At 43.4% G+C, this 21,448-nt stretch overlaps 1 protein-coding gene across 3 annotated transcripts in view; it reads right to left on the bottom strand.

Moving 5' to 3' along the window:
- Positions 1 to 2,158: 2,158 nt before the first annotated feature.
- The window catches only part of parvg (parvin, gamma), a 29,874-nt gene continuing 10,584 nt past the window's right edge, over positions 2,159 to 21,448 (bottom strand). For 2 of the 3 annotated variants that reach the window (XM_072914013.1, XM_072914014.1), the window contains exons 6-13: positions 20,182 to 20,297; positions 20,045 to 20,100; positions 19,890 to 19,921; positions 15,748 to 15,806; positions 13,013 to 13,081; positions 12,260 to 12,361; positions 3,115 to 3,187; positions 2,159 to 2,889 (exon numbers count right to left, since the gene is read on the bottom strand). In XM_072914013.1, coding sequence (XP_072770114.1) covers positions 2,765 to 2,889; positions 3,115 to 3,187; positions 12,260 to 12,361; positions 13,013 to 13,081; positions 15,748 to 15,806; positions 19,890 to 19,921; positions 20,045 to 20,100; positions 20,182 to 20,297 — 632 coding nt within the window. In that variant the 3' untranslated portion in view covers positions 2,159 to 2,764. Of the gene's footprint in view, positions 2,890 to 3,114; positions 3,188 to 10,901; positions 11,032 to 11,219; positions 11,378 to 12,259; positions 12,362 to 13,012; positions 13,082 to 15,747; positions 15,807 to 19,889; positions 19,922 to 20,044; positions 20,101 to 20,181; positions 20,298 to 21,448 lie in introns of those variants that run through there. The other variant, XR_012050657.1, reaches the window with a different exon arrangement.

Below are 21,448 nucleotides of genomic sequence, written 5' to 3'. Positions count from 1 at the left end.
ACAATGGGGCAGTCCCTTCAGGATGGTTATGGCCCTGGGGAAGAAGCTGTTCTTTAGCCTGTTTGTTTTGGTTTTAATGCACCTGTAGCGCTTCCCAGAGGGCAGCAGGTGGAACAGGTCAGAGCCAGGGTGGGTGCTGTCCTTGATGATGGCACTGGCTCTGTTGAGGCAGCGGGAGGTGTAGATGTCCGTCAGAGAGGGGAGAGGGCGGCCGATGATCTTCTGAGCCGTCTTGACCACTCTTTGCAGCCTCTCCCTGTCTGCTGCAGTGCAGCTGCCGTACCATACTATAATACAGTAGGTCAGCAGGCTCTCGATGGACGAGCGGTAGAAGGTCAGCAGCAGGTCAGGCTTCAGGTTGTACTTCCCGAGGACTCTAAGGAAGTGTAGCCGCTGCTGAGCCTTCTTGATGATTGATGTGGTGTTGACTGTCCAGGAGAAGTCATTAGAGATGTGGACTCCAAGGTACCTGAAGGTGTGGACCCTCTCTACACGCTCGCTGTTGATGTAGAGGGGGGCAGGGTCGGTGCTGCTCCTCCTGAAGTCGACGATGATCTCTCTGGTCTTGCTGGTGTTGAGAGCGAGGTTGTTCTCCGAAGACCAGGCCGTCAGCTTCAGGACCTCCTCTCTGTAGGCAGCCTCGTCACCCCTGGAGATGAGCCCGACCACTGTGGTATCGTCGGCGAACTTGACGGTAAGGTTGTCACTGTGGGCCGGACTGCAGTCATGGGTGTAAAGGCAGTAGAGGAGGGGGCTCAGCACACAGACCTGTGGGGAGCCGATGCTCAGCGTGCGGGAGGATGAGAGGTGCGGGCCAAGTCTCACATTCTGGGGTCGGTCCATTAGGAAGTCCCTTATCCAGGCGTTTGTGAGAGGGGGGAGGCCAAGAGTGTCCAGTTTATTGCAGAGTCTGTCCGGGATTATTGTATTGAAGGCAGAGCTATAGTCCACAGAGAGCATCCGGACGTAGCTCTGCTGCTGCTCCAGGTGGTTCAGAGCAGAGTGGAGAGCAACAGCGATGGCGTCCTCTGTGGACCTGTTCGCCCGGTATGCGAACTGGTGGGGGTCGAAGTCTGGAGGGATATGGTCCTTGATGTGCTGGAGAACAAGTCGCTCGAAGCACTTCATGATTACCGGAGTGAGGGCCACTGGTCGGTAATCATTCAGGCTGGTGATGGGAGACTTCTTCGGCACCGGGATTATTGTAGATGACTTCAGGCAGGATGGGATGACTGCCTGAGCCAGGGAGAGGTTGAAGATCCTGGTGAGGGGGGGAGCGAGCTGGTGGGCGCACGTCCTGAGCACCTTTCCAGGTACTCCGTCTGGTCTGGTAGCCTTCCTGGGGTTCACAGCCAGGAGCACTCGTCTGACACTGTGCTCCTGTACAGTGAGTGGAGTGGCGCCGGAGCCCGGTGGGGGCGGGGGCAGGGCTGGAGCAGATGAGTGTCGCTGGGGGGTTTCGAAACGGGCAAAGAAACAGTTAAGCTCCTCTGCCAGTGTCGCACTCTGATCCGCAGTTGTCATATTGCAGCCTCTGAAGTTCGTGATGTCATGAATGCCCCGCCACACCTCCCGTGAGTTTTTGCTGGACAGATGGGACTCTATGCACCTCCTGTGGTCCGCCTTTGCTTTTTTAATCCCTCTCTTCAGGTCGGCTCTAGCAACACTGTACAGTGCCCTGTCCCCTGACCTATACATAAATATATGCATGCACATATGAATTTTTATTTCATATTTGAAATTCAACATTCTGTGATATTAATTTATAATTTTCTTGGCAAATACACAAAAGCAATATGACTTGACAAGACAAATACATCAAGTAGTGTTTTTAATTAAATGTTTTTTTCCTTAGCTTCTCATAATACACAAAAATACTTAATACATAATTTTACACATAATAAAATATACGACTATTAAATAGAAAATACAATTTATTTTATAAGTTGCAAAAAAGTTATATAATTTAGAATCAGCTCATTAAATTCTTATTTTAAATAATAAAAGTAATGTATAAAACATATACACATTTTTAAGTTTTTTTAATTTATTTACACATAATAAAATATATCTTATTTTAAATAATAAAATTAATGCATTTTATTTTATTTTTTTGGGGTATTTTCTTGTCATAATGGTTCCACAAAAAAAAATGGAAAATGTTGTGACTTATTTCTGTATTTTCTTCTTATTAACATACATAAATATATGCATGCACATGAGAATTTGTATTTCATATTTGACAGTCAACATTTTCAACAATGTTCTTAAAAATCAATCCATCCTGTGAAACAACATCTGATGTCCATTTCCTGTTCCTGAGGAGGCCGCAGCAGGAAGTGGATTAAAAGTCCATTAGTCTGCATTAAAGCTCCATTTGGAGCGGATGTTGTTGTTGTTGTGATGACATCATTGAAAGGAGCCAGCGGCTGCATGAGGGATGTTGTTGTTGTTGTTGTTGTGATGACATCATTAAAAGGAGCCAGCGGCTTCATGAAGGATGTTGTTGTTGTTGTGATGACATCATTGAAAGGAGCCAGCGGCTGCATGAGGGATGTTGTTGTTGTTATGATGACATCATTGAAAGGAGCCAGCGGCTGCATGAGGGATGTTGTTGTTGTTGTGTAAAAAAGCACACATATATAATATAATGTATCTTCAATTCTTCACATTTTTTGGTATTTGTTGATCATTTTTCTGCTGCTATTTTATACTACATGCCCATCACTGCCCCCTGAAGGAGTGGAGTGGAACTACTGTAACACTATGAGTGACAGCTGTGGTCACATGATGCTTTTCCTTCCACTTCCTGTTTGCATCCTCCTCCGTGCTTCCTAAAGAGAGCGTAGAGGACCTTCAAGGTGGCAGCCACGTCCTGAGAAACCACATCTACAAAAACAATGTTTATGTTCAGTCTTTATTGACAAAAATATTAGCTCATAACCTCAAAAAAAACCACAGGATCGAATGGGCGTGTGCTTACCGCCATGCATTCATGATGCAGCGAGTGAGGTGAACATCGTTAGTGAGCACACGCCATCACTCAGACCTTGAGATAAGTGCACCGAGCATCTCTAGCGCACTGAGTTGTGCTTTTCATCAACACTTTCTCACCTTGTGCTTGAACAGCGGACACCTGCAGGCCCAAATCAGCCAGGAGGTTCAAGGCCAAGCTGACATTGCGGAGCTGCAAGTGGGATAAACACACGAGGCATCACAGAGTGCTGCCTCAACTTAAGAGTGCTTTGACATAAGAGCTGTCATTCGAAGAAATGATCATGCTTTAAGTTACAAGCCGAACTTGGAGTTACAAGCATTAGTAAATGTCACAGTGGATCCGACCCAAACATCTGCTCTTACTCGCTAGCGTTAGCTTGTGGCGAGAGATCAACATAACTTTGTTTTCCAAGCCAAGAAAGTGCGTATGAAGGGCAGTGCTGAGAAGAAAGAAGTTCATTGAATTTAAAGAAATCAATCATCAAAAACATGACTTCAGCGTGTCACTGCTAGTCTGAGGCACAAAACCTTGATTATACGTACATGTCCTTTAAAACTGACCTTGCAAAATAGTTGTATTTGTAAGTTGAAACAACGTTGATGTCCAACGTTGGATCCACGTTGTTGGTTGGGAACAACATTGAATAAAGATGGTTAAAAAGCATGTTGTTTCAGCGTCATGTTGCTGTTGAAGAATATTGGTAGAGAAATGACCATAATTCAATGTCAAATCAACGTCACAACCTGAAATTGATTCAACGTTGTCAAAAGCATGTTTCAACGTTGTATTTGTGTGGTAGAATATTGGTTGGTAAATGACCAAACTTCAATGGTCAAATCAAGGTCAAAAGCCAACATTGATTAAGCGTCATCAAGCAGCATGTTGCTTCAACGTTACCTTTGAGTTGCTCAAGGTCGTCACCTAATTCAACAAGTTCTCAGCGTTGTTTTCATATCGTGTGCCTGCTGGAAATGAGTCTAACACAAGCCAATAACTAAAGTTGAAGTATTATCTTAACGGCGGACATTTAGCCATGAAAATATAGAAAAGCTGCAGATGGTGTGTTTGACAGAGAAGCAGCAGGAAGGAGACGCCGTAGAAGTCCACTCTCCAAAGTAAATGCTGTACATTATTATTACATTGCTTCATAAAAGTACTGCAATTGCTAGTAGTACATTATATTGTATTCATTGTATACAACATTCCTTATCTAAAAGTTGTTTTATTTTTTTAAAAGACATGTTACATGTAAAAATGTTCAAGTTATGAAGGAGCCAAGCACCAATTTCATTTTAATGGGAGATGTTGATTTGAGATACAAGTGATTTGAGTTAAGAGCTATGTCACAGAACCAATTAAGCTTGTAAATTGAAGTATTGGAAATGCTCCAATCAAGAGTCTCCTATTGTAGAAATGATCATTATTTTGTTATACTGCTCAAATATAGAAACGCAACACTTTTGTTTCTGCTCCCATTTTTCATGAGTTAAGGATGTAAAACTTTTACTACATACACAAAAGACCTATTAGTGTTCACTAATCTGTGTTAGTGAGCATTTCTTCTTTGCCAAGGTAATACATCCCACCTCACAGGTGTGGCATATCAAGATGCTGATCAAACAGCAGGATTATTGCACAGGTGTGCCTTAGGCTGCCACAATAAAAGGCCACACTGAAATGGGCAGTTTTTCTTAATCGGAGGTCTGGGGGGGTCAGAAAAGCAGTCAGTATCTGGCGTGATCACTATTTGCCACACATCTCCTTGGCATGGAGTTAATCAGGTTGGTGTTGTGGGTTTGTTCATTGTCCATAACATACACCTGCCCATACCATAACCCCGCCCCCACCATGGACCACTCCATCCATAACATACACCTGCCCATACCATAACCCCACCCCCACCATGGACCACTCCATCCATAACATACACCTGCCCATACCATAACCCCACCCCCACCATGGACCACTCCATCCATAACATACACCTGCCCATACCATAACCCCGCCCCCACCATGGACTACTCCATCCATAACATACACCTGCCCATACCATAACCCCACCCCCACCATGGACCACTCCATCCATAACATACACCTGCCCATACCATAACCCCGCCCCCACCATGGACTACTCCATCCATAACATACACCTGCCCATACCATAACCCCACCCCCACCATGGACCACTCCATCCATAACATACACCTGCCCATACCATAACCCCACCCCCACCATGGACCACTCCATCCATAACATACACCTGCCCATACCATAACCCCACCCCCACCATGGACCACTCCATCCATAACATACACCTGCCCATACCATAACCCCGCCCCCACCATGGACCACTCCATCCATAACATACACCTGCCCATACCATAACCCCTCCCCCACCATGGACCACTCCATCCATAACATACACCTGCCCATACCATAACCCCGCCCCCACCATGGACCACTCCATCCATAACATACACCTGCCCATACCATAACCCCTCCCCCACCATGGACCACTCCATCCATAACATACACCTGCCCATACCATAACCCCGCCCCCACCATGGACCACTCCATCCATAACATACACCTGCCCATACCATAACCCCTCCCCCACCATGGACCACTCCATCCATAACATACACCTGCCCATACCATAACCCCGCCTCACCATGGACCACTCCATCCATAACATACACCTGCCCATACCATAACCCCGCCCCCACCATGGACCACTCCATCCATAACATACACCTGCCCATACCATAACCCCACCCCCACCATGGACCACTCCATCCATAACATACACCTGCCCATACCATAACCCCGCCCCCACCATGGACCACTCCATCCATAACATACACCTGCCCATACCATAACCCCGCCCCCACCATGGACCACTCCATCCATAACATACACCTGCCCATACCATAACCCCACCCCCACCATGGACCACTCCATTCACAAACCGCTCTCCCACACATCACCACATGCTGTCTGTCATCTGCGCTGAAAAGTGAATACCAGGATTCATCCGTGAAGAAAACACCTCTCCAACATGCCAGGCGTGAATTTGCCCACTGGAGTCGACGAGCTTCTCTGAGACAGTTTCTCACAGTTTGTGCAGAAATGATTTAGTTATGCAAACCAATTGTTGCAGCAGCTGTCCGGGTGGCTGGTCTCAGACGGTGATAGAGGTTTACCTGCTGGATGTGGAGGTCCTGGGCTGGTGTGGTTACACGTGGTCTGCGGTTGTGAGGCCGGTTGGATACACTGCCAAATTCTCCGAAACACCTTTGGAGACGGCTTATGGTAGAGACGTGAACATTCAATTCACCAGGAACAGCTCTGGTGGACATTCCTGCAGTCAGCATGCCGACTGCACGCTCCCTCATGACTTGTGGCATTGTGATGTGTGAGAAAACTGCACATTGAGGAGTGGCCTTTTATTGTGGCAGCCTAAGGCACACCTGTGCAATAATCATGCTGTTTATTCGGCATCTTGATATGTCACACCTGTGAGGTGGGATGGATTATCTTGGCAAAGAAGAAATGCTCACTAACACAGATTTGTGAACAATATTTTAGAAGAATAGGTCTTTTGTGTATGTAGTGAAAGTTTAACTCAAGAAAAATTAGGTCAAAACCTAAATTTGACTCAAAAAGTAAAGTTGATTCAGCCTGAGCAACTTCGTAACGGGTTGGTTAATGGAGGCAGTGTGTTTGTGTAAGTGATTGGTTAATGGAGGCGGTTTTTGTGTAAGTGATTGGTTAATGGAGGCGGTGTTTGTGTAAGTGATTGGTTAATGGAGGCAGTGTTTGTGTAAGTGATTGGTTAATGGAGGCGGTGTTTGTGTAAGTGATTGGTTAATGGAGGCAGTGTTTGTGTAAGTGATTGGTTAATGGAGGTGGTGTTTGTGTAAGTGATTGGTTAATGGAGGCAGTGTTTGTGTAAGTGATTGGTTAATGGAGGCAGTGTGTTTGTGTAAGTGATTGGTTAATGGAGGCAGTGTTTGTGTAAGTGATTGGTTAATGGAGGCAGTGTTTGTGTAAGTGATTGGTTAATGGAGGCAGTGTGTTTGTGTAAGTGATTGGTTAATGGAGGCAGTGTTTGTGTAAGTGATTGGTTAATGGAGGCAGTGTTTGTGTAAGTGATTGGTTAATGGAGGCAGTGTGTTTGTGTAAGTGATTGGTTAATGGAGGCAGTGTGTTTGTGTAAGTGATTGGTTAATGGAGGCAGTGTTTGTGTAAGTGATTGGTTAATGGAGGTGGTGTTTGTGTAAGTGATTGGTTAATGGAGGAAGTGTGTATGTGTAAGTGATTGGTTAATGTAGGCAGTGTGTTTGTGTAAGTGATTGGTTAATGGAGGCAGTGTGTTTGTGTAACTGATTGGTTAATGGAGGCAGTGTGTTTGTGTAAGTGATTGGTTAATGGAGGCACTGTGTTTGTGTAAGTGATTGGTTAATGGAGGCAGTGTGTGTGTAAGTGATTGGTTAATGGAGGCAGTGTGTATGTGTAAGTGATTGGTTAATGGAGGCAGTGTTTGTGTAAGTGATTGGTTAATGGAGGCAGTGTTTGTGTAAGTGATTGGTTAATGGAGGCGGTGTTTGTGTAAGTGATTGGTTAATGGAGGCAGTGTGTTTGTGTAAGTGATTGGTTAATGGAGGCAGTGTTTGTGTAAGTGATTGGTTAATGGAGGTGGTGTTTGTGTAAGTGATTGGTTAATGGAGGAAGTGTGTATGTGTAAGTGATTGGTTAATGTAGGCAGTGTGTTTGTGTAACTGACTGGTTAATGGAGGCAGTGTGTTTGTGTAACTGATTGGTTAATGGAGGCAGTGTGTTTGTGTAAGTGATTGGTTAATGGAGGAAGTGTGTATGTGTAAGTGATTGGTTAATGTAGGCAGTGTGTTTGTGTAACTGACTGGTTAATGGAGGCAGTGTGTTTGTGTAACTGATTGGTTAATGGAGGCAGTGTGTTTGTGTAAGTGATTGGTTAATGGAGGCACTGTGTTTGTGTAAGTGATTGGTTAATGGAGGCAGTGTGTATGTGTAAGTGATTGGTTAAGTTTGTCCAAGATGGCACCCCCCGTGGCTGACGTCTTTGCGTCGTCCTCCCGACAACATTATTATTATTATTATTTATGAGGGTACTAATTTGCATCCTAAATGCAAAGTTTTTGCACGCAACAGTGAGATATAACAGAGATGCACTTCTGGACATTGGAAAAGCTCACCATGAGCTCACTTATAGTCTGACGGAACTTCAACTTTCTGCTACAACGAGAGCCAGCTAACCACAAAACAACAACAACAAGGCGGCGGGACTACATGCTAGGCTAAAGGCTAGGCTAAAGGCTAGAGCGACACGACCACCACGACCTAGCCTGCTGCTAGCTAACAACAAGCTGGATGACAAGCTGGATGAGCTGAGAAGCAGGATTACATCCCAGCGTGAACTGAGAGAATGCTGTGCTTATATTTTCACGCAAACCTGGCTTTCTGACAACATCCCAGACTCTGCTATCCAGCTAGCAACGCACTCAGTCTACCGTGGAGACCGGACAAAGGCTTCAAGAAAGGTCTGTGTTTACGTGAGTAACCGCTGGTGCTCGGACATACAGGTGGTTGAAAGACACTGCTCGGACAACATTGAGTTTTTGATGGTGAAATGCAGACCTTTTTATCTGCCAAGGGAGTTTAGTGCAGTGTTTATACTGTCTGTTTACATCCCCCCACGGGCGGACTCCACTACAGCGCTAAAGCTGCTGCATGACGTCATCAGTAAACAAGAGACCGCACACCCCAATGCTGTGTTCACGGTAGCTGGGGATTTTAACCACCGCAACCTAAAGAGTGTCCTCCCGAAATACCATCAGTTTGTGAACTTTCCTACGAGGGAAAAAAACATTTTGGACCAAGTATATTGCAACGTGAGGGGAGCCTACAAGGCTGTACCCAGACCACACTTTGGACTATGATCAGATCTCAGCTTTTCTATATCCAGCATACAGACAGCGCCTCAAGCAAGCCCCCCCAGTGAGAAAAACTGTTAAAGTGTGGAATGAAGACACTGAACTAGTGCGTCAGGACTGCTTTGGGAGTACAAACTGGGACATGTTCAAAACTGCTGCTCAGAGGGATGACGGTACTGTGGACATAGAGGAATATGCTTCTACATCAGCACATGTGTGGAAAACATTGTGCCCACAAAACAATACAAAATATACCCAAACCAAAAACCCTGGATTAACTGTGATGTTCGGTCCAAGCTACATGCCCGCTCCACTGCATTTGTCTCAGGCAACGCTGAGGACTACAAGAAGGCCAGATATGACCTGCGTAAATCCATCAGAGAGGCCAAGGTGTTATGATCCGCTGCCCGGATCATATTTCTGTTTGGGTTTTTGGGTCAAGTGTGTTTTCTGTTAGTCTTGGACTCATTTTGTTCCTGTCTGTGCACCTTTTGATTGGTTACCATAGTTACATATTAATTCCACCTGCCGCTTTTGTTTCTGACGCGCACCTGTTGTAATCACTGACATTATTTAAGCCTGCCTTTTCCAGTCAGTCAGCCTGGTTTCTTTATTTGTGTCACGCGACTGCTAGTAAGTGTTTGCTTGTCTCCTAGCCCCTGCTAAATGTCATAGTCGTTGCTAAGTTGTAGCCTTAGCTTCCGGTGCGTTAGGCACCTTTTCCAGTCGGTTTGTTTTCTGTTTTGTACCTGTTTTGTGTTGTTTTATTATTAAATCAAGTTATTACCTGAAAGTCCTGTCCGGATTCGTCCATTTGCATCTTGGGAGAACAAAACCCGCATCATCATGCGCCCCGACCGTGACAAAAAGAAACCAGCTCCTCGTTCTCTCGCATCGGACAGCAAGGAATCTTCACCCCACCGTCAGGACGCGTCGCACCCGAAGACTTCTCTTCCGGACAGCATCCCAGTCTTCCCCTCAGAGGTTTGGTAATTCCATTCATGTTTGTGCCCAACAATTTTCCGACTGGGCTATGAGACAGAGGGAGACCCGCGCTGTTGACATTACACCGCTGCCAGTGATGACGTCATCTCGCCCACTAGGGATGACGTCAGAGACCAAGATTTTTTTTTAGATTCTGTTTACTCCCTCTGTCAGCCCCTCACTAAGGACTTTGTTTCTAGAATTAATCCTTATGAGAATTTTTTTTCAAAATTTAGATTTTTTCAGTCTCAGTCTCCTGTTTTCCAAGCCCCGCCTCCAGTGACTTTAGCTCCACCCCCAGTGACTAATGCTCCCAGAAATGGACTTGTTGGACAAGTGAGAGGGGAGGGGTCTACCCCCCTCCTGACCTCCCTCCACCCACCCCTGAAGACGATTCCAGACCACAGGGAGCCTGACAACCCTCCGCCAAGTCCTCCCTCCGCCCTCCCTTGACTCTTGAACTGTTGTGTAGTTGGTGGGTTTTAGTTTTTCCAGGGGACATCTGGAATCTGTCCCTTAAGGGGGGGGGTACTGTTATGATCCGCTGCCCGGATCATATTTCTGTTTGGGTTTTCGGGTCACGTGTGTTTTCTGTTAGTCTTGGACTCATTTTGTTCCTGTCTGTGCACCTTTTGAGTTGGTTACCATAGTTACATATTAATTCCACCTGCCGTTTTTGTTTCTGACGCGCACCTGTTGTAATCACTGACATTATTTAAGCCTGCCTTTTCCAGTCAGTCAGCCTGGTTTCTTTATTTGTGTCACGCGACTGCTAGTAAGTGTTTGCTTGTCTCCTAGCCCCTGCTAAATGTCATAGTCGTTGCTAAGTTGTAGCCTTAGCTTCCGGTGCGCTCGGCACCTTTTCCAGTCGGTTTGTTTTCTGTTTTGTACCTGTTTTGTGTTGTTTTATTATTAAATCAAGTTATTACCTGCAAGTCCTGTCCGGATTTGTCCATTTGCATCTTGGGAGAACAAAACCCGCATCATCATGCGCCCCGACCGTGACACAAGGGAAAATACAGACAAAAGCTGGAGGGATTCTACTCCACCGCAGACTGCCAGCGCATGTGGCAAGGCCTGCAACACATCACAGACTACAAGCAGGGGAGCAGGGGGGCCACAAACAGCCAACGCTCACTGCCAGATGAGCTGAATGAGTTCTACGCCCGCTTTGAGGTCCTCAACACCAACCAACAGAGAGGGGTTCTGACCACGGAACGCACGCAGGACCCACCACTCACTGTGACAACAGCAGAGGTACGTACAGTTTTGAGGAGAACAAACCCACGGCCCAGACAACATCCCTGGCCAGGCCCTCAGGGTGTGTTCATCAGAGCTGGCTGACGTACTTGCTGACATATACAACTTGTCACTAGTACAAGCTGTTGTGCCCACCTGCTTCAAGACCACCACCATCGTGCCCCTGCCAAAGAAAAAGACTGTGACCTGTTTGAATGACTATCGCCCTGTTGCACTCACCCCAGTAGTGATGAGAGGATAGTCATGTCACACATCAAGAAGACCATCCCAGACACACTGGACCCTCTACAGTTTGCCTACCGGCAGAACCGGTCCACTGAGGATGCAGTCAACATTGTGTATATGTATGTTTGTACAGTGAGTGTATATGTACATGTATGTGTATATGTATGTTTGTACAGTGAGTGTATATGTACAGTATGTGTATATGTATGTTTGTACAGTGAGTGTATATGTACAGTATGTGTATATGTATGTTTGTACAGTGAGTGTATATGTACAGTATGTGTATGTGTATGTTTGTACAGTGAGTGTATATGTACAGTATGTGTATGTGTATGTTTGTACAGTGAGTGTATATGTACAGTATGTGTATGTGTATGTTTGTACAGTGAGTGTATATGTACAGTATGTGTATATGTATGTTTGTACAGTGAGTGTATATGTACAGTATGTGTATGTGTATGTTTGTACAGTGAATGTATATGTACAGTATGTGTATGTGTATGTTTGTATAATGAATGTGCGTGTGGATGTACAAACACTGAGTATGTAAATATGTACTATATTTGTGTATGTATGTGGGAGCGTAGGTACCTATGTATGTATGTATGTATGTATGTATGTATGTATTTTTTATTTTTAGCTAAGTACCGTGTGACTTGTTGAAGGGTGGACTAGCAAAGTAAGATTTTCATTGTACGGCAAACTGTCTATTTAACAGTGCATATGACAATAAACAATCTTGAATCTTGAATCTTGAATGTAGGCAGAGTGTATGTGTAAGTGATTGGTGAATGGAGGCAGAGTGTATGGGGAGGTCTACCATGTCTTCATGGCTGTGGGGGGTCAGACTGAAGTCCGAGAGAGGAATGAAGAAACCTTCCAGCTGTCCAATGAGCAGCAGCAGAATGACGCCATCAGAGAAGTGTGGAGTATTAACAACATGGTGTTACGTCAGAGAAGTGTGGAGTATTAACAACATGGTGTTACATCAGAGAAGTGTGGAGTATTAACAACATGGTGTTACATCAGAGAAGTGTGGAGTATTAACAACATGGTGTTACATCAGAGAAGTGTGCAGTATTAACAACATGGTGTTACATCAGAGAAGTGTGGAGTATTAACAACATGGTGTTACATCAGAGAAGTGTGGAGTATTAACAACATGGTGTTACATCAGAGAAGTGTGCAGTATTAACAACATGGTGTTACATCAGAGAAGTGTGGAGTATTAACAACATGGTGTTACATCAGAGAAGTGTGGAGTATTAACAACATGGTGTTACATCAGAGAAGTGTGGAGTATTAACAACATGGTGTTACATCAGAGAAGTGTGGAGTATTAACAACATGGTGTTACGTCAGAGAAGTGTGGAGTATTAACAACATGGTGTTACATCAGAGAAGTGTGGAGTATTAACAACATGGTGTTACATCAGAGAAGTGTGGAGTATTAACAACATGGTGTTACATCAGAGAAGTGTGGAGTATTAACAACATGGTGTTACATCAGAGAAGTGTGGAGTATTAACAACAAGGTGTTACACGCTCCTGTCCAAACATTTGACCTTTTTACCTGCTTGTCCAAGTCCAACACCTGCAGTCCAACGCTGGCCATGGTCTTGTTTACAAAGTCAAGCACGGCCTACAAGATGGAAGACACACCACTCAGAATCATCTTTCATTGTCCTCTCCATCACTTTCTGCCCTCAGGGACTCACTACTAATTACCACCTTCCTCCCCATCTTCTCCTTATATACCTGCTTCACCTCCATCTTCTCCTTATATACCTGCTTCACCTCCATCTTCTCCTTATATACCTGCTTCACCTCCATCTTCTCCTTATATACCTGCTTCACCTCCATCTTCTCCTTATATACCTGCTTCACCTCCATCTTCTTCTTATATACCTGCTTCACCTCCATCTTCTCCTTATATACCTGCTTCACCTCCATCTTCTCCTTATATACCTGCTTCACCTCCATCTTCTCCTTATATACCTGCTTCACCTCCATCTTCTCCTTATATACCTGCTTCACCTCCATCTTCTTCTTATATACCTGCTTCACCTCCATCTTCTCCTTATATAACTTCTTCACCTCCATCTTCTCCTTATATACCTGCTTCACCTCCATCTTCTCCTTATATACCTGCTTCACCTCCATCTTCTCCTTATATACCTGCTTCACCTCCATATTCTCCTTATATACCTGCTTCACCTCCATCTTCTCCTTATATACCTGCTTCACCTCCATCTTCTCCTTATATACCTGCTTCACCTCCATCTTCTGGTTATATACCTGCTTCACCTCCATCTTCTCCTTATATACCTGCTTCACCTCCATCTTCTGGTTATATACCTGCTTCACCTCCATCTTCTCCTTATATACCTGCTTCACCTCCATCTTCTGGTTGTATACCTGCTTCACCTCCATCTTCTCCTTATATACCTGCTTCACCTCCATCTTCTCCTTATATACCTGCTTCACCTCCATCTTCTGGTTATATACCTGCTTCACCTCCATCTTCTCCTTATATACCTGCTTCACCTCCATCTTCTCCTTGTATACCTGCTTCACCTCCATCTTCTCCTTATATACCTGCTTCACCTCCATCTTCTCCTTATATGCCTGCTTCACCTCCATCTTCTCCTTATATACCTGCTTCACCTCCATCTTCTCCTTATATAACTTCTTCACCTCCATCTTCTCCTTATATACCTGCTTCACCTCCATCTTCTGGTTATATACCTGCTTCACCTCCATCTTCTCCTTATATACCTGCTTCACCTCCATCTTCTCCTTATATACCTGCTTCACCTCCATCTTCTGGTTATATACCTGCTTCACCTCCATCTTCTCCTTATATACCTGCTTCACCTCCATCTTCTCCTTATATACCTGCTTCACCTCCATCTTCTCCTTATATACCTGCTTCACCTCCATCTTCTCCTTATATACCTGCTTCACCTCCATCTTCTGGTTATATACCTGCTTCACCTCCATCTTCTCCTTATATACCTGCTTCACCTCCATCTTCTCCTTATATACCTGCTTCACCTCCATCTTCTCCTTATATACCTGCTTCACCTCCATCTTCTGGTTGTATACCTGCTTCACCTCCATCTTCTCCTTATATACCTGCTTCACCTCCATCTTCTCCTTATATACCTGCTTCACCTCCATCTTCTGGTTATATACCTGCTTCACCTCCATCTTCTCCTTATATACCTGCTTCACCTCCATCTTCTCCTTGTATACCTGCTTCACCTCCATCTTCTCCTTATATACCTGCTTCACCTCCATCTTCTCCTTATATGCCTGCTTCACCTCCATCTTCTCCTTATATACCTGCTTCACCTCCATCTTCTCCTTATATAACTTCTTCACCTCCATCTTCTCCTTATATACCTGCTTCACCTCCATCTTCTGGTTATATACCTGCTTCACCTCCATCTTCTCCTTATATACCTGCTTCACCTCCATCTTCTCCTTATATGCCTGCTTCACCTCCATCTTCTCCTTATATGCCTGCTTCACCTCCATCTTCTCCTTATATACCTGCTTCACCTCCATCTTCTCCTTATATACCTGCTTCACCTCCATCTTCTCCTTATATACCTGCTTCACCTCCATCTTCTGGTTATATACCTGCTTCACCTCCATCTTCTCCTTATATACCTGCTTCACCTCCATCTTCTCCTTATATACCTGTTTCACCTCCATCTTCTCCTTATATACCTGCTTCACCTCCATCTTCTGGTTATGTACCTGCTTCACCTCCATCTTCTCCTTATATACCTGCTTCACCTCCATCTTCTCCTTATATACCTGCTTCACCTCCATCTTCTCCTTATATACCTGCTTCACCTCCATCTTCTCCTTATATACCTGCTTCACCTCCATCTTCTCCTTATATACCTGCTTCACCTCCATCTTCTCCTTATATACCTGCTTCACCTCCATCTTCTCCTTATATACCTGCTTCACCTCCATCTTCTGGTTATATACCTGCTTCACCTCCATCTTCTCCTTATATACCTGCTTCACCTCCATCTTCTGGTTATATACCTGCTTCACCTCCATCTTCTCCTTATATACCTGCTTCACCTCCATCTTCTCCTTATATACCTGCTTCACCTCCATCTTCTCCTTATATACATGCTTCACCTCCATCTTCTCCTTATATACCTGCTTCACCTCCATCTTCTGGTTATATACCTGCTTCACCTCCATCTTCTCCTTATATACCTGCTTCACCTCCATCTTCTCCTTATATACCTGCTTCACCTCCATCTTCTGGTTATGTACCTGCTTCACCTTGTCAGCCTCCATCTTCAGCAGGTCCTCCATGGGGTCATTATTATCTCCTGGTGGGCCGGGAAAAAAATGTGTGCCGTCATTATAAAAAATATCTCTTTTTTTTTTTTTTTTTTTTTTTTTTTAATAAAATAAAAGGAGGAGGAGTATATTTACAGCTAGAATTCACCAAGTCAAGTATTTCATATATATATATATATATATATATATATATATATATATATATATATATATATATAAATAAAAGAAATACTTGAATTTCAGTGTTCATTAATTTACACATATACACACACATAACACTCATCTACTCATTGTTGAGTTAAGGGTTGAATTGTCCATCCACAAAAGTGCTTTCATCAAATGCACTAGATGGCAGTATTGTCCTGTTTAAGAGTGTCACAACATTGCTGTTTACGGCAGATGAACTGCTTTACGGTATACAAAAACGTGACTGCTGTTGTTGTGTGTTGTTGCCACGCTGGGAGGACGTTAATGAAACTGCCTAACAATAAACCCACATTAGAAACCAAGAACTCGCCCTCCATCATTCTACAGTTATAACGTGATTGGGCAGGTATGCTGTTAATATTGTGGGTTAGCGGACTCAGGTCCTCATGGACCTGAGTCCACCTGAATTTCGGGAGATTTTCGGGAGAAAATTTGTCCCGGGAGGTTTTTGGGAGAGGCGCTGAATTTCGGGAGTCTCCCGGAAAATCCGGGAGGGTTGGCAAGTATGCTCTTTTTATTCAGGAGTTCCACAGTCAACAATACTAAGGCCGCCTCTAAAAGGAGTGGTCACATATTTTATGCAAAGCAGGTCCAGGACGCGCGATACGTGACGGAATGTTCTGGGGGCCTTGTGCTTTGGCCCCGTCACCGCTTCGTCTGCGTTTTTGGAATCTTATCTTGTTGAGGTCTTTGAAGTCTCTGCCTCGTCCGCGTGCCGTCATCCCATCTTGGCTGAAGTGGGTTGAAGTCCTTGGCTGTTGGCGGGCTCAAACAAAGATAAGATCTACAGCTGAGGCCACCCCTCAGACAAGAAGTATTTGTCCTTGCTCACAAAAGAAAAAGTCCAACTTGAGCACAATAGCTAAATAACTAAAGCAACGGATTTTAAGCATACTAAAGTTAGTGTGATGATATGTACATCATTATTCTAACAATCACGGATTTGTATTTTAAACCACCTCTGATACTATATCCTCTTGAAAATGAGAGTGGAGAACGCGAAATGGACATTCACAGTGACTTTTATCTCCACGACAATACATCAGCGAAACACTTTAGCTACGGAGCTAACGTGATAGCATCGGGCTTAACTGCAGATAGAAACAAAAGAAATAAGCCCCTGACTGGAAGGATAGACAGAAGATCAACAATACTATTAAACCATGGACCTGTAACCACACGATTAATGATGTACCGCCTGACGAAGCCTAGCAATGCTGTTGCTAACGACGCCATTGAAGCTAACTTAGCTACGGGACCTCGATAGAGCTATGCTAATAACATTAGCTCTCCACCTACGCCAACCCTCATCTGCTCATCAACACCGAAGCTCACCTGCGTTCCAGCGATCGACGGAGCGACGAAGGACTTCACCCGATCATCGATGCGGTCGGCGGCTAGCGTCGGATAGCGCGTCTGCTATCCAAGTCAAAGTCCTCCTGGTTGTGTTGCTGTAGCCAGACGCTAATACACCGATCGCATCTACAGCTTTCTTCTTTGCAGTCTCCATTGTTCATTGAACAAATTGCAAAAGATTCACCAACACAGATGTGGAATTTAGCCATGAAAAAAGACGATTTAAGCTGGCGACCGACCTATTCCAAAATGTCTGTTTCAACTATTGACGTCACGCGCATACGTCATCATACATAGACGTTTTCAACCGGAAGTTTCTCGGGAAATTTAAAATTGCACTTTAGTAAGCTAACCCGGTCGTATTGGCATGTGTTGCAATGTTAAGATTTCATCATTGATATATAAACTATCAGACTGCGTGGTCGGTAGTAGTGGCTTTCAGTAGGCCTTTAAAGGAGTTTCCATGTTTAAAATAAGTTTGACATTTAGGACTAAAGGAGTTTTTATGGGCTGCAGGAGATTTATTTCCAGCCAAACTATTTGAGAAGTGTCACTAATTGATGCCACGTACTGAATATGACAGGAACTACTTCCATAACTCTACAGTCCAATCAAAATCACTTTTGTAGTTTTTTATGTAGTCCTTCGTTTAGTGCTGTTAATTGGTTCCGTACATGACCGCAAAAACACATTTCTGCAAAATAGGAATCATTCATCATAAATCAAATATTTTTACCTAAAGCATAAAAAACATGTTTACTACTTTCTGAACCAATCAATGCGTTGGATTGGTTTGGCCCCTTCTAGTGGGCACTACTACTCTAGTAATTAGTTATGTTTACTAGTGGGCACTACTACTCTAGTATTTAACTATGTTTACTAGTGGGCACTACTACTGTAGTATTTAACTATGTTTACTAGTGGGCACTACTACTCTAGTAATTAGTTATGTTTACTAGTGGGCACTACTACTCTAGTATTTAACTATGTTTACTAGTGGGCACTACTACTGTAGTATTTAACTATGTTTACTAGTGGGCACTACTACTCTAGTAATTAGTTATGTTTACTAGTGGGCACTACTACTGTAGTATTTACCTATGTTTACTAGTGGACACTACTACTTTAGTAATTAGTTATGTTTACTAGTGGGCACTACTAATGTAGTATTTAACTATGTTTACTAGTGGGCACTACTACTGTAGTAATTAGTTATGTTTACTAGTGGGCACTACTACTGTAGTAATTAGTTATGTTTACTAGTGGGCACTACTACTGTAGTAATTAGTTATGTTTACTAGTGGGCACTACTACTGTAGTAATTAGCTATGTTTACTAGTGGGCACTACTACTGTAGTAATTAGTTATGTTTACTAGTGGGCACTACTACTCTAGTAATTAGTTATGTTTACTAGTGGCCACTACTACCGTAGTATTTAACTATGTTTACTAGTGGGCACTACTACTGTAGTAATTAGCTATGTTTACTAGTGGGCAATACTACTGTAGTATTTAACTATGTTTACTAGTGGGCACTACTACTGTAGTAATTAGTTATGTTTACTAGTGGGCACTACTACTGTAGTAATTAGTTATGTTTACTAGTGGGCACTACTACTGTAGTAATTAGTTATGTTTACTAGTGGGCACTACTAATGTAGTATTTAACTATGTTTACTAGTGGGCACTACTACTGTAGTAATTAGTTATGTTTACTAGTGGGCACTACTAATGTAGTATTTAACTATGTTTACTAGTGGGCACTACTACTGTAGTAATTAGTTATGTTTACTAGTGGGCACTACTACTGTAGTAATTAGTTATGTTTACTAGTGGGCACTACTACTGTAGTATTTAACTATGTTTACTAGTGGGCACTACTACTCTAGTATTTAGCTATTTTTACTACTACTACTGTAGTATTTAGCTATTTTTACTGTATACTTGAAAATGCTTCATTTAATGTTGTTGCCCTAGGGTAAACTGGGTATAACACATGGCACACTGACAAAGCTTAATCTATTGTTACTATAACAATCTACAAGGTTAATACAGTTTGCCTCTCTTTCTTCCCCTCCATTTATCTGCTTTTTTTTTGTAATTCAAGTTCCCATTACATTTATGCATTGTTGTATTTGAAAGAATTATACTGTTGATAATAGAAATAATAATAATTATTATTCATTATCAGTAGTGCTATTTTTATTGCTCCATTTGTAGAGTAATAATGTTCATTGTCATTTCTGTGTTACTAATATTTACTTCAATAACTGCTTCTTTGCTATCACTTTTACTATCATAACTTTACTTATGGTATTTGCTGATGTTGTTTTGTTGTTGTTGTTGTTGTTGTTGTCTCTGTCTTATCTACATCTTGTATATGATTTGTCTGAGTAGCTGAAATGGACAAAAAAAAATGCTTAATTTATTATTTTTTTCCAAATGTGCAATATGTATAAATAAAGATAAATATTGCGTAACATGAAGGTGCAATATTTGATGTGGGGAGAGGGGCGATTGCAAAAAGAGAGAAAAATGGACTGACTCACTTCTGTTGCTGACTTCCTGTGAGTTGAGTCCACTGGGGAAGAAATGAGAAGAAGTTTACAATAGAATAGAATAGAAAGTACTTTATTGATCTCTGGGGAAGAAATGAGAAGAAGTTTACAAGACAAGTCCGTCTGTGGGTCCCAACTGTCCTCACCTGGCCTCTGTCAGGACTTCCGTTTGAACGTCGGATCGGATTCCTGTCCTGCTCACCTGCACACGTACATTATTTACATTATTTACAGTATTTACAGTATTTACTTCTCAGGTGCGGTCCGAAGGCCGGCGACTTACTTCCAGCACCACCACTTGCACCTTCACGTCTGAAGGCAGCTCCACTTCAGGCTGGAAACGTGTCACCATGGCAACCAGCAGGTGAAGAGTAGCCAGCAGGTCTTTCTTGTGTATGACTGAAAGGAGCAGCACAATCCACCATTAAGGAATAGCCAGAAATAGCTCTCTGAAAAGGAAGCAGGCAGCGTGAATATGAAATGTGGTAAAGTCAAATGATTCCAAAAGAACAATTAGCTTGACAGGAAGCAGGTCAGCATTTATTCAGCAATGGCCGCTCCTCTAATTGCTCTTTTTAATGCAGCTTTTCAATGCAAGTGAGCTTCATTGCTTCATTATGCAGCCATTTCATTCTCACTCAGGATTTAGTCAGCAAGTCATTCATACTCGCTTTTCTGCTCAATCAGGAACACTCAGAAATATTTTCATTACAAATCATATCAAGTCGCACGTCAAATGAAAGCCCCTCGCGAGAGTTTTGTAGATGTATGATTATTTCATCAATTTGACTTCACATGGTGATGCAACCATAAAAACATGCATCACTTTAAATGATGTGGTGGACCACATAAAATGATGTGGCGGGCCACTTTAAATGATGTGGTGGACCACATAAAATGATGTGGCGGGCCACTTTAAATGATGTGGTGGACCGCATAAAATGATGTGGCGGGCCACTTTAAATGATGTGGTGGACTACATAAAATGATGTGGCGGGCCATTTTAAATGATGTGGTGGACCACATAAAATGATGTGGCGGGCTACTTTAAATGATGTGGTGGACCACATAAAATGATGTGGCGGGCCACTTTAAATGACGTGGTGGACCACATAAAATGAGGTGGCGGGCCACTTTAAATGAAGTGGTGGACCACATATAATGATGCGGCGGGCGAGATTTGGCCCCGGGGCCATGAGTTTGACAGCTGTGTTGTAAAGCTAGAGTGAGTATAAAAGGATGTGATTAGATGAGATCAAGCTCCACAACATCAAATGTCATTTATTGGAGCACTTTTTAGAAATTCAACTTTCCATTTAAAGGACACATCCATCCATTTTCTACCGCTTGTCCCTTTTGGGGTGGCGGAGGGTGCTGCATTCGGGGTAGACCCTGGGCAAGTCGCCACCTCAGCAAGTCTAAATTGTCACGCAAGAAAATGAAATCTTTTTTCCAGAATACGGTCACAATTTAAGAGTACATCCATCCGTCCATTTTCTACCGCTTGTCCCTTTTGGGGTCGCGGGGGGGTGCTGGAGCCTATCTCAGCT

Source organism: Nerophis lumbriciformis, linkage group LG10 (assembly GCF_033978685.3).
Source record: "Nerophis lumbriciformis linkage group LG10, RoL_Nlum_v2.1, whole genome shotgun sequence".
NCBI classification, from domain to species: domain Eukaryota; kingdom Metazoa; phylum Chordata; class Actinopteri; order Syngnathiformes; family Syngnathidae; genus Nerophis; species Nerophis lumbriciformis.
The sequence above is the reverse complement of the archived record's forward strand: the minus strand, read 5'-3'. Positions and strand labels throughout refer to the sequence as shown.